This window comes from Hyla sarda, chromosome 5, assembly GCF_029499605.1.
Source record: "Hyla sarda isolate aHylSar1 chromosome 5, aHylSar1.hap1, whole genome shotgun sequence".
Lineage (NCBI taxonomy): Eukaryota > Metazoa > Chordata > Amphibia > Anura > Hylidae > Hyla > Hyla sarda.
The window spans coordinates 249,445,204-249,458,590 of record NC_079193.1 but is presented as its reverse complement, the minus strand read 5'-3'; the positions used below and the strand labels follow the sequence as shown (position 1 = coordinate 249,458,590).

The following is a 13,387-nucleotide window of genomic DNA, read 5'->3' as shown; positions in this document are numbered from 1 at the left end:
CAACTCCACGGATGGGCCCAGAGGGCTATTTGCCTGGCGGGAAGCGCTAACACTACCTGTTCGATTGAGAGGAGGCGCTCAAACCTTATGCGCCTCGACCCACAATTATCTCATTTAGCCGAGACCGAGCCTGGTCCGACGGCGGAGTGGATGCTGTTTGGCGATAGTCTAATAAAGGACATAAACAAATTTGTCGGGCTGTTCACTAGCTTAGATAAAGCCCAGACGTCCCTTAAAAAAGCAGGGACCAATAAAATTTTTGCCAGGGCCGGCAGAGGTAAAGGCCGATCTGCCGGCCGTACTTCAATATACAGGCCACAGAGCAGACAATCTGTTCAGTTCCAATATCAATAGGCTCCTCCCTCCTACACCATGCCGGTGGCACAACCGGCACCATTTTTCCCACCCCATGGCAGACCCTGGCGCCGACGTGGTGGACGTGGATACCCCAGATCCAGACCCCATACCGGTGAGTACTCTCTATATTCCACAGTCTCCTGTTCCAATGGGGGGACGTCTGAGATATTTTACCCACGCCTGGTCTGCGATTACGGCAGACGCGTGGATCCTGAATACGATAACAGGGTTCGTCATAGAACTCCAATCCTTGCTGACCATGGGCTTGATTCCAGCCCCTATCAGGTTTTCAAACCAGAATGTCGCTCTCATCGACAACGAGATAAGAGATCTCCTGGCCAAACACGCCATTCGAGAGGTAGACTGGTCCTCCCCAGGTTTTGTGAGCAATCTTTTCTTAGTGAAGAAAAAAGGGGGTGGTTACCGGCCAGTGATCAACCTTCGAGATCTCAACCAACATGTCACCTATCGACATTTCAAAATGGAAGGAATTCTTTTCCTCCGGGATCTCCTACAGCCAGGAGATTGGCTTGTGAAGGTGGATTTGAAGGACGCCTATCTCACCGTCCCTATCCATCCCGAGTCCCAACCTTTTCTCCGTTTTCTCTGGAAAGACCGTATGTGGCAGTTTACTTGCCTTCCGTTCGGCCTATCGTCCGCCCCATGGTGTTTCACCAAACTCATGAAACCAGTGGTGGCGTCGTTGAGGAGCAGAGGGGTACGTCTGATCATTTATCTGGACGACCTCCTTATCATGGCCCATTCCAAAACACTGGCCTCTCTTCACATGGAGTGGACATTGTCGCTATTGCAGGACCTGGGATTTATAGTCAACCGAGACAAGTCGGTTCTGATCCCGGCCCAGGAGATGGAATTTCTGGGTTTTCTGGTGGACACCAATCGAGCCGTCCTTCGCCTTCCCAAATCAAAACTAGCCCTGATCCGCAAAGAAATCAGGGCGGTCCTCCGCAAAGGTTGCTTATCCTTGTGGGTCCTAGCGCGCCTAGTGGGTCTTTTGGCAGCCTCCATCCAGGCTATTTTTCCAGCCCCATTGCACTACAGAGCCCTGCAGAGACTCAAGATCATGCACCTGCGACAAGGTCTCAGATATGCGGACGGAGTACCTCTCTGTCAGGCGGCCACCGAAGAGTTACACTGGTGGCTTCGTCATGCCGTCGAGTGGAACGGCAGAGCCATTTTCAACTCCAGTCCAGATATCATCATAGAGTCGGACGCGAGTCGTCGGGGCTGGGGAGCTCGTTGTGGCACAGATTCCACAGGAGGGACGTGGTCCGTCACAGAAGCTTCCCTACATATCAATGCCTTAGAGCTTCTAGCGGCATTCTTTGCCGTCAGGAGTTTTCTACCTCATACGTCCAATTGCTGTGTATTATTACGCATGGACAATGTGGAGGCGGTTCAGTACATCAACCGCCTAGGGGGCACCAAATCCAGAATCCTTGCGGATCTCGCGAAGGAATTTTGGCATTTCTGCCTAGCCCGCAACATTATTCCGATAGCGGAGTATATCCCGGGGGTTTCCAATTCAGTAGCCGATTGGAATTCCCGTTATCTCCTAGATTCCAGGGATTGGCGGTTGGATCGTTCCATTTTCCTTCAACTGAGGCAGTCCATTACACGTGGACCTCTTCGCTTCTCGCCTCAATCACCAGCTACCACAATTTTTCAGCTGGAGACCGGATCCGGAAGTGTCTACGGTAGACGCTCTTCGCCAAATTTGGCCGGAGGGAATACATTATGCATTTCCCCCATTCCCTGGGGGAATGGGGGAAATGATCTCCCGATGATCTCCCGGGTTCTCCTACATTCTGCGAACCTAAGGACGACGGTTGTCCTGATCACACCCTGGTGGCCGACGCAACCATGGTTCCCTCTCCTCCTGGGGATGGCCGTGGATTACCCCAGGCTGCTGCCACACTTCCCGCAGCTCCTCACCAATCCGTCCAAGGGGCTCCACCCGATGGTAGTGGAGGGTCACCTACCTCTCCTGGCGTGGTTGGTTTCGGGGTCCCAGACGAGGATAGCGACCTTTCAAGATCGGCTAGGGATCTCCTCGCCTTGGCCTGGGCCCCTGGGACTAGATTGGCATATCGATCAGCCTGGAGACTCTGGGTTTGTTGGTGTGATCGACGGCAGGTTGATCCCGTATGTGCTCCTGTATCTATAGTGGTGAACTACTTGGCAGATTCTTTTGAGTCTGGCAAATCCTTTAGTTCCATCAATGTGTACCGGTCAGCTATTTCTGCTTATCATTGCCCAGTGGACTCTTTGCCGGTCGGCAAACATCCGCTAGTCTGTAGGCTTTTGCGCGGCATTAAATTTAAACGTCCTCCGTGGCCTAGGTACCAGGCGACCTGGGATGTCTCCAGGTTGCTTACCATGTTTACTTCGTGGGAAGACAATAACGCCCTTCCCTTGAAACTGCTCTCGTATAAATTGACTGTCCTTTTATGCTTGGTTTCCATCAAGCGTGTCTTGGACGTGAGAGCATTGGACATCTCTCGGCGGCAATTCTCGCCTCAGGAGGTCAAGTTCTCGGTGGTCCGTAGGACGAAGACGGGTATCCAATCGGTTTTTTACCCGTTTTTCCCTGCACATCCACAGATATGCGTTGTCCGTTGCCTGCAGGCATACGAATCGCGAACTGCTGATTTGCGCTCTAGGGATTTCTCCCAGCTTCTGGTTTCTTATGTTAAACCACATTTCCTGGTTACTTCCGCTACCCTAGCGCGCTGGGTGCGGTCGGCCATGGAGATGGCGGGCATTGACATATCCCTGTTTGGTGCTCATTCATCCAGGGGTGCTATGGCTACTAAGGTGGTCACCTCAGGGGGTTCCCTGTCTGATTTATTAATGGTGGTCGATTGGTCTTCCGAGACCACTTTTCGCCATTTCTATTTCAGACCAGAGGAGCATGTCTCCATGTCTGTATTAGGATAATTGTAGATTAGATTGTTGCATGTTACATTGCTAGATTATCAGCTTTGAACTTGCATAAGATATGAGCCTCCTGTCTGATATATAAATAGAGATTTTCCTAGCTTGTGACGGAAAATATAAGTTATATGAAGACAGGAGGCGAGTATCTTCCCTCCCTGCCCACCCTATTACGTGTCTTTTGTTCTATTCTAAGGTTACTGAACGAAGGTGTTGGAGCCAGGTTGGCGGTTGACATGTTTGAACTAAGGTTCGGGTTTCTTGATCCCCGTTGGGTCGACATCTGTTCCCAGAGATTGGAGTTCTTCAGCTCCCGTTGGAGCGAAGTGGCGTCCTGTGAGCCGGAGGGCCGGTCGGAAGATGAGTCCGGTTCCTGTGCGGCAGTCAGATCTGGTGGCCGATCGCTGTTGGTGTCCGGTGTCCGGTTGACCTGTTGGTCGAAGATATTTTTTCTTTCCTAGGGTCCCCGTTGAGACGTGGTTGGCACGGTGGGTCTCCGATTCCCAAGACATCGGGCCGGCTGGCTGCGGTGTCGGAAGATTGAGGTGCTAACCGGGGGACATCCCTAGTTCCGGTGCGGCGGTGTTGTCGCATGAAGAAAGAGGAAGTTATATGTGGGGGCAGTCCTTATAAAGGGGCTGCTGGATTAGGAGTGGCTATTGTGCCCCAAGGACTGCTGGGATATGTAGTTTTTAAAGTTTTTTTCTGTTCATTTACATTTAATTGAATAGTGAATATTCTGCTATGGGCATTAATAAAGAAAGATTAATGCATAAGATACTCGCCTCCTGTCTTCATATAACTTATATTTTCCGTCACAAGCTAGGAAAATCTCTATTTAAAGAACAGGAATCTGATAAAAAATGTGATTGACTTGGAGTTACATTGTGTTGTTTAAGTGTTCCCTTTATTTTTTTTGAGCAGTGGACACAAGCACATTTTGAGCAAATTTTTAGCAGTGTAACTTGTACATGACATTTTTAATCAGATTCCTGTTCTGCTAGCTCCATCTCTAGTTTTTACCTGTCCCTGAGTGAAGCCTAACGAGGTTGTCTGGCAGAAGGTTTATATAATATTTTGTTTTTATTTGAATACCCAGGCTGTTATATAAATAAATAAATAAATAAACCTGTGCATACCTCTACCACTGCCTCCAATAACACTGGTCTCGAGTGCTCTCTCCTCAGGGTGCTAAGGCCCAATATGTCAATTGCGTCTCAGCCAACCACTGGCTGTAGTGGTGTCTGCCTCAGCCAGTGGCTGGCTGAGTGGTGCTTTTATTAATTGGGCCCCAGAACCAGGAAGAAGAGCATGGATGCAACCAGTGGTGTCCTGGTGGGCAGGACACTGCAGCCAATTGACCTATGAGCCCCAGCATCTATAAAAACAGAGCACTGAATATCAGGAGCAGCATTATCGAAGACAGCTGGGTAGTGTGGAAGGTATGTACAGTTTTTTTTTTTTTATAACAGACAACTATGCAATATCTTTTTATATTATACAATAAGAAGCATCTGCAGCATAGAGGACATTATCGAACAGCACAGATCAGTCTAAACTGGAAAAGCTGTGAATCAAGCACTGGTGCTCTAAGCTGTGAATCAAGCACTGGTGTTCTAAGCTGTGAATCAAGCACTGGTGTTCTAAGCTGTGAATCAAGCACTGGTGTTCTAAGCTGTGAACCAAGCACTGGTGTTCTAAGCTGTGAATCAAGCACTGGTGTTCTAAGCTGTGAATCAAGCACTGGTGTTCTAAGCTGTGAATCAAGCACTGGTGTTCTAAGCTGTGAATCAAGCACTGGTGTTCTAAGCTATGAATCAAGCACTGGTGTTCTAAGCTGTGAATCAAGCACTGGTGTTCTAAGCTGTGAATCAAGCACTGGTGTTCTAAGCTGTGAATCAAGCACTGGTGTTCTAAGCTATGAATCAAGCACTGTTGTTCTAAGCTGTGAATCAAGCACTGGTGTTCTAAGCTGTGAATCAATCACTGGTGTTCTAAGCTGTGAATCAAGCACTGGTTCTAAGCTTTGAATCAATCACTGGTGTTCTAAGCTGTGAATCAAGCACTGGTGTTCTAAGCTGTGAATCAAACAATGGTGTTCTAAGCTGTGAATCAAGCAATGGTGTTCTAAGCTGTGAATCATGCACTGGTGTTCTAAGCTGTGAATCAAGCACTGGTGTTCTAAGCTGTGAAACAAGCACTGGTGCTTTAATGTTCACATTAAACGTGTGTTCTCTCTTTGCAGTCTCTGCTTCTGGCTCTCTTCATTCACTGTCCTTATTGTAGACTGTAACTTAATCTCTCAATGTAAAGACAAGGTAGAATTCAGAGGTTTTACAACATAAATCAAAGATAGTGTGGGGGGGGGGGGGGGGGGGCAGGAAAGGCGCTAGATAAGAGAAAAAGGAAGACTTTTTTCTCCGATAAAAAAAATCCAAATGTTTCTTACATTTGCTTTTAGTATGCACAAAGTTGTTGAAACAACATTGCCCATTTAAGAAATTTGTGAATATCACGTGCTTAAAAAAGCATTTTTAAACTATCATTTCATACTTTTAATTACTTTTTTCTGCTTCTAAACCACCACAAATGTATTATACTGTAGATGTTTAGGAATATTAACATATCCTATATAAATGTTGTTTGTCACTGGAATAACTAATAAGAGAAGTTTTTGCATAGTCTGCATCTCATGAAAAAAACATTTTTTTTAAATCAACTGGTGCCAGAAAGTTAAACAGATTTGTAAATTACTTCTATTAAAAAATCTTAATCCTTTCTGTACTTATTATCTGCTGAATACTACATACTACAGTGGAAATTATTTTCCGTTTGAAGCACAGAGCTCTCTGCTGACATCATGAGCACAGTGCTCTCTGCTGACATCTCTGTCCATTTTACGAACTGTCCAGAGTAAAAGGAAATCCCCATAGCAAACATATGCTGTTCTGGACAGTTCCTAAAATGGACAGAGATGTCAGCAGAGAGCACTGTGCTCATGATGTCAGCAGACAGTTCTGTTTCAAAAAGAAAATCATTTCTGCTGTAGTATTCAGCAGCTAATAAGTTCAGGAAGGATTAAGATTTTTAATAGAAGCAGTTTACAAATCTGATTAACTTTCTGGCACCAGTTGATTTAAAAAAAAAAAATAATAATTTTCACCGGAGTACCCCTTTAAAGGTACAACACACATAAATAACATATAATACAGTGTAGATGAGAAACATCATAGAATATATGATAAAGTGCTTGAACATTTGAAATACAGTAGACAGTGGGCCCAACACCTGTGCTGCAGGACAGCCTTTGGTGCTGGGACATAAAAAAAAAAAAAAGCAAGGTAAAGTGACATATGCAGTGGGGCAAAAAAGTTCTCCCACTTAAAAAGATGGGAGAGGCCTGTAATTTTCATTATTGGTATACCTCAACTATGAGAGACCGAATGAGAAAAAAAAATGCATAAAATCACATGATCACACTGATTTTTAAAGAATTCATTTGAAAATTATGATGGAAAATAAGTATTTGGTCACCTACAAACAATCAAGATTTCTGTCTCTCACAGACCTGTAACTTCTTCTTTAAAATTCTTCTCTGTCCTCCACTCGTTGCCTGTATTAATGGTACCTGTTTGAACTTATATCACAACCTCAAACAGTCACACTCCAAACTCCACTATGGCCAAGAACAAAGAGCTGTCAAAGGACACCAGAAACAAAATTGTAGACCTGCACCAGGCTGAGAAGACTGAATCTGCAATAGGTAAGCAGCTTGGTGTGAAGAAGTCAACTGTGGGAGCAATTATTAGAAAATGGACACTGATAAACTTCCTCCATATGGGGCTCCACACAAGATCTCATCCAGTAGTGTCAAAATTATCACAAGAATGGCAAGCAATAATGCCAGAACCACACGGGGGGGGGGGGACCTATTGAATGACCTGCAGAGAGCTGGGTCCATAGTAACAAAGGCTACCATCAGTAATGCACTACACCGCCAGAGACTCAAATCATGCAGTGCCAGACATGTCCCCCTGCTTAACCCCTTAAGGACTCAACGTTTTTCCATTTTGCATTTTCATTTTTTCCTCATCACATTCTAAAAATCATAATGCTTTCAATTTTGCACCTAAAAATCCATATGATGGCTTATTTTTTGCGCCACCAATTCTACTTTGCAGTGACATTAGTCATTTTACCAAAAAATCCACGGCGAAATGGTAAAAAAATCATTGTGCGACAAAATTGAAGAAAAAAATTCATTTTGTAACTTTTGGGGGCTTCCGTTTCTACGCAGTGCATTTTTGGTCAAAATTACACCTTATCTTTATTCAGTAGGTCTATACGATTAAAATGATACCCTACTTATATAGGTTGGATATTGTCGCACTTCTAAAAAAAATCATAACTACATGCAGGAAAAATGTATACGTTTAAAATTGTCATCTTCTGACCCCTGTAACTTTTTATTTTTCCGCGTACGGGCTGTTATGAGGGCTCATTGTTTGTGCCGTCTTCTGAAGATTTTATCAGTACCATTTTTGTGTTGATCAGACTTTTTGATCGCTTTTTATTCATTTTTTTATGATATAAAAAGTTACCAAAAATACGCTATTTTGGACTTTGACATTTTTTTGCGTGTACAACATTGACCATCCGGTTTAATTAATGATATAATTTTATAGTTCGGACATTTATGCACACGGAGATACCACATATGTTAATTTTTATTTTTATTTACACAGTTTTTTTTATGGGAAAAGGGGGGTGATTCAAACTTTTATTAGGGAAGGGGTTAAATGACCTTTTTTTTGCAGTGCTATAGCTCCCATAGGGAGCTATAGCACTGCATACACTGATCTCTTATGCTGATCCCTGCAAAGCCATAGCTTTGCACGGATCAGCGAGATAGGGGCTCGATTGCTCAAGCCTGTAGCTCAGGCTTGGAGCAATCAAACCCCGATCGGATGCTGCAGAGAGAGGTAAGGAGACCTCTGCCTGTGTCCCAGCTGATCGGAACATCGTGATTTTATCGCGATGTCTCAATCAGCCCGACTGAGCTGCCGGGAAGCGTTTACTTTCGTTTTCAGACGCGGCGATCAACTTTGATCACCGCATCTGAAGGGTTAACCGCACGCGGCACAACGATCAGTGCCGCACGCTGTTAGCCCAGGGTCTCGGCCATCGTTAGCAGCCGGGACCGACCCGGTGTGATGCGGGGTCACGGCGTGACCCCGTTTTTCACACCGGGACCGGGCTCAGGGCGTACAGGGATCACCGGGATTCGCGAGTTCGCTCTGCACGTAATGACAGGCAATACAGGGGCCGGAGCATCGTTACGTGATGGTCCCGTCCCTTGTGACGTCACGGTCCGCCCCTTTCAATACAAGTCTATGGCAGGGGGCATGGCGGTCGTCACGCCCCCTGCCATAGTCTTGAATTAAGGGGACGGGCCGTGATGTCACAAGGGGCGGAGCCATGACATCACGCTGCTCCGTCCCCTGTATCGCCCGTCATCACGCACAGAGCGAACTCGCTCTGTGCAGTAATGATAGCGCAGTACCGCAATGGCGATCCCGGGGGCGATCCTTTGGATAGGGGATAAGATGTCTAGGGGCGGAGTACACGTCAGGGCCCGTCTGAAGTTTGCTAGAGAGCATTTGGATGATCTAGAAGAGTATTGGGAGAATGTCATATGGTCAGAGGAAACCAAAGTAGAACTTTTTGGTAAAAACTCAACTTGTAGTGTTTGGGGGAGAAAGAATGCATCCAAAGAACACCATACCTACTGTGAAGCATGGGGGTGGAAACATCATGCTTTGGGGCTGTTTTTCTGCTAAGGGACTAGGACAACTGATCCGTGTATAAAAAAGAATGAATGGGGCCATGTATAGTGAGATTTTGAGTGAAAACCTCATACCATAAGCAAGGGCATTGATGATGAAACGTGGCTGGGTCTTTCAGCATGTCAATGATCCCAAACACACCGCCCAGGGAACGAAGGAGTGGCTTCGTAAGAAGCATTTCAAGGTGCTGGAGTGGCCTAACCAGTCTCCAGATCTCAACCCGATAGAAAATCTTTGGAGGGAGTTGAAAGTCTGTGTTGCCCAATGACAGCCCCAAAACATCACTGCTCTAGAGGACATCTGCCAACAAAGGGTATATAACAGAAAATATGATTTTATGGATTTTTTTTTCTGTCTCTCATAGTTGAGGTATAACCTATGATGAAAATGACAGACCTCTCATCTTTTTTAAGTGGGAGAACGTGCACAGTTGGTGGCTGACTAAATACTTTTTTGCCCCACTGTAGAACATGTGCACTGAAGCGAGTTATACTGGCCTTGGCTTCACAATATGCATTCACCAAATGCTACCAGAACTGTCTTAATTTATCTCTGCTTGTGGGACATCAGTCAAACCTGGACTACCTCACTCTTTAGTAGACTGGGACCACCAATATAAGTCTTCAATATTATTTACCATACAGAAAACACTATTGTATAAATGTATTACTGAAACAGAGAGTTTAATCAGGGATATCTTTAGTACTAATATTATGTGTCACCGCATTGTGGTATTTTAGGGCCCTAAAATGCGATGACACATTCTCTTTAATGATCTTTCTTTTAAAAGTAAATGTTTAATTAGGTGTTATTAGAAATAAAAAGGCAACAATTAGCCTTAAAATCGTCAAGCAATAATGTAACAAACAAGTGTAATAGGTTATAATACTTTTATATTATTTTTATCAAAAGCCATTAGCATGGAAGGGTTTATACTTTATGGAAAACAAACATAAGTCTTTCTTGTTCAAGGTAACAGAGCTACACAACATCAAAACTATAACACGACTGCCTCGAGAGACCAAGAAACATGCGGTAGCAATTATCTTTCATGATGAGACTTCAAAGACATTTGCCTGTGAGTCAGGTAAGCAATTACTACTATATTTGCTGTACAAGGAACCTAAGCTTGTTTCAATACAATAGTGTAAAGCATTATTAAATTATTTTATTTACATAAAAATCGTGGAACCATGCAACATTTAGACATTTGCCATTATATCATATATTATGCAACATAAGAATGTTAATGTATGAATTCCAGTCTGTTTAGTTATACAGTAGTTATTCAATTGTCCTTTCTTGTATTGAATGAGAGGTCAAAGGACAAATTAAATGTTGCAATGAATTCTTCTGTTGAGTGATTTATGACATTTATACCTTAAAGGGTACCTCTCATCAAAAAAACTTTTGATATATTATAGATTAATGTATGCAGAATAACTTTACAATTGCATGTTATTAAAAAATATGCTTCTTTCTATTTAATTTTCCACTTTGAAGAAATGACCACTAGGGGTCTCCCTACCAGTCCTGGCAGCAAGCATTTCAGACTCATGCTGGAGTCCTAAACACTACGAGCTGCCAGTCTGCTTTGTTCACAAAGGAGAACACTCAGAGCTGCCAGCCTGCTTTGTTCACAGCCTGTTTGGCTGTGAACAAAGCAGGCTGGCAGCTCTGAGTGTTTAGGACTCCAGCATGAGTCAGAAATGCTTGCTGACAGAACTGATCGGGAAAAATACAATAGAAAGAAGCATATTTTTCATTAACATGCTATTGGAAAGTTATTCAACATTCATTAATCTAAAATATATCAAAAGTTTATTTGATGAGAGGTACCCTTTAATACTGTAGAGAAACGTAATATGCATTTCATATGGTGTTATCGATAAAATGGTGGTAATGTAAAGAGGATAAATAATGTAGTGTTGGTGAGATATGCAGGTCCACACAACTGTCAGAAAATGGGAACTGTAAAGGAATCCAAACTGGATATTTTAGAACATCAAGGTGTTTGGTTTGCATCTCACTTCTGTGTACTGAAAACGTTGCAAAGCATTGTCAAATACTACAGAGGCCAGGCTGGTCCATGTACGTAATGTGTATATATAGTGCAACCAAGAGATCTAATGGCAGTCTATATGTGTAAGTGATCAATTATTTCTGTGCAGTGCTTCAATGTAAACCCAGAGATGGTTCATAAGCAGATAGAATGATTAGAGGGGTCAAGTCCTAGGAAAAAAATTGTTGAAACTCTCCCAAGATTTCCACTCAAGGGTTGGTTCTGCAGGATTCCTGCTGGAACAGTGTTTCTGCTGCGTTCCTGCAGGACTTGAGCCCTGGATGAATATGAAGTTCGTCTCAGCTGGAATCATAAGCTTTATTTTTTTCATAGTACATATTATGATAAATTGTTAAGAAATAAAGAATTGGTGATAAAAAAACAAATAACCATGATGTTGGCTGTAGTTGTTTGTAGATAGTGTCAGTTGTAGTTATACAAGTAAAATATTTTTATGCTAAAATGTGATTCTGTCAGCGCATCTAAGAAAAGGTCACCATGGAGACCATTTCTGATGGTTATTCAGTCCCCTCAGTACCATCTATTACATTTCATACTTAAAGAAAAGATCCTTTCTCAAAGAAGTTAAAAGCGATTAGGATGGAGGATACTGTACGTCAATATGATCTAGGGTTACACTACAGTGTCAGAACACACTGGCTTAGATTTATTAAGGCTATTGCGCCTTTTGACTTCAATTGTTCCAGAATTGTGACGAACAGCAAATAAGACATTTACTAAAGTGCATCAAAAAGAACAGAAACTGCATCTCATTTGACATGGGAACATGACTTCAATTATGATCACTTTTGCTACAAATGTACCAAAATGGTGAACTGTTTTAGGCTAGGTTTCCACTTGGTTCCACACCTAAAAAAAAACGGTAGAAAAACTGCCACAGGTTTTTTCTGGCATTTTCCCTGGTGTGTGGAAACAGCCAAATTTGTACCCTGTGACAGTTTTCTCACTGCCTCAGGTACCACTCCAACTGTGGGTTGGATGCTGAGCGCCTGGTCCACAGAGTGAAAAGAGATGAGGAGTGATGTATAGAATCACTACTCACCTCCCCCTGCCGTATAGTATACAGGGGGGCATAGTGTACCCGTGTATACTATACAGGACCCGGGAATCCTGTCACCAGACTGACAGGACTTCCTGCTCCTATAGCCCCTTTGTGCGGTATACAGAATATACAGCTATCTACAGATAGCTGTATATAGTGTATATAGAACAGGAGGTCCACTTATCTTCCTCGCTCCCTGTCCCCGTCGGGATCGTGTAGCTCTACCCCTATTTATGACATCATTAGGGGCGGAGCTACAGACGAGAGTCAGGTTAGTAAGGCTCTGTAAGGCTCTGTTCACATTGTCCATTTTGTATAATGTGAACAGACCCTTCTGGCAGTGTCTTACCAGATAGGGAGACTCCAGCTGTTGCTAAACTACAACTCCCAGCATGCCCAGACAGCCTTTGGCTGTCTGGGAATGCTGGGAGTTGTAATTTTGCAACAATTGGAGGCTCCCTGTTTGGGAAGACATTGCAATATGGGCGCTCTACCCAGCGGACAGTGACAAAAATATACTAACCTATATTTTGTGTGTTTTTTTCTTCTCGTTTCAGATCCGTGTATGCAGAGGATTATGGTGGATTCGATGGATTAGGATGGATAAACTGGATTTTTTTAATTTTAATAAAATGGTTCACGAGGTCTGTGGGGGAGTTTTTTTTTTTAAATAAAATAATTTTTCCAATGTGTTGTGTTTTTTTTATTGAATTCTCAGGCTTAGTAATGGAGGCTGTCTAATAGACGGAATCCATTACTAAGCTGGGGCTTAGCTTTAGCCCCAAAAACAGCTAGCACTAACCCCCAATTATTACCCCGGTACCCACCGCCAAAGGGGTGCCGGGAAGAGCCCGGAGCATCAAAAATGGCGCTTCTGGGCCTAGACTGTAACAGGCTATCGTTATTTAGGCTGGGGAGGGCCAGTAACAATGGTCCTAGCCCACCCTGGTAATGTCAGGCTGTTGCTGTTTGGTTGGTATTGTGCTGAGAATGAAAATACGGGGAACCCTATGCGTCTTTTTATTTAGTTATTTATAATTTTAAAAAAACGCATAGGGTTCCCCGTATTTTCATTCTCAGCACAATACCAACCAAGCAGCA

At 43.7% G+C, this 13,387-nt stretch overlaps 1 protein-coding gene across 3 annotated transcripts in view; it reads left to right on the top strand.

Annotated features, from left to right (window-relative positions):
• The window catches only part of DOK6 (docking protein 6), a 602,763-nt gene that overhangs the window by 250,238 nt on the left and 339,138 nt on the right, over positions 1-13,387 (top strand). For all 3 annotated transcript variants that reach the window (XM_056521475.1, XM_056521474.1, XM_056521476.1), the window contains one exon: positions 10,134-10,248. In XM_056521475.1, the coding sequence (XP_056377450.1) occupies positions 10,134-10,248 (115 nt within the window). The remainder of the gene's footprint in view (positions 1-10,133; positions 10,249-13,387) is intronic.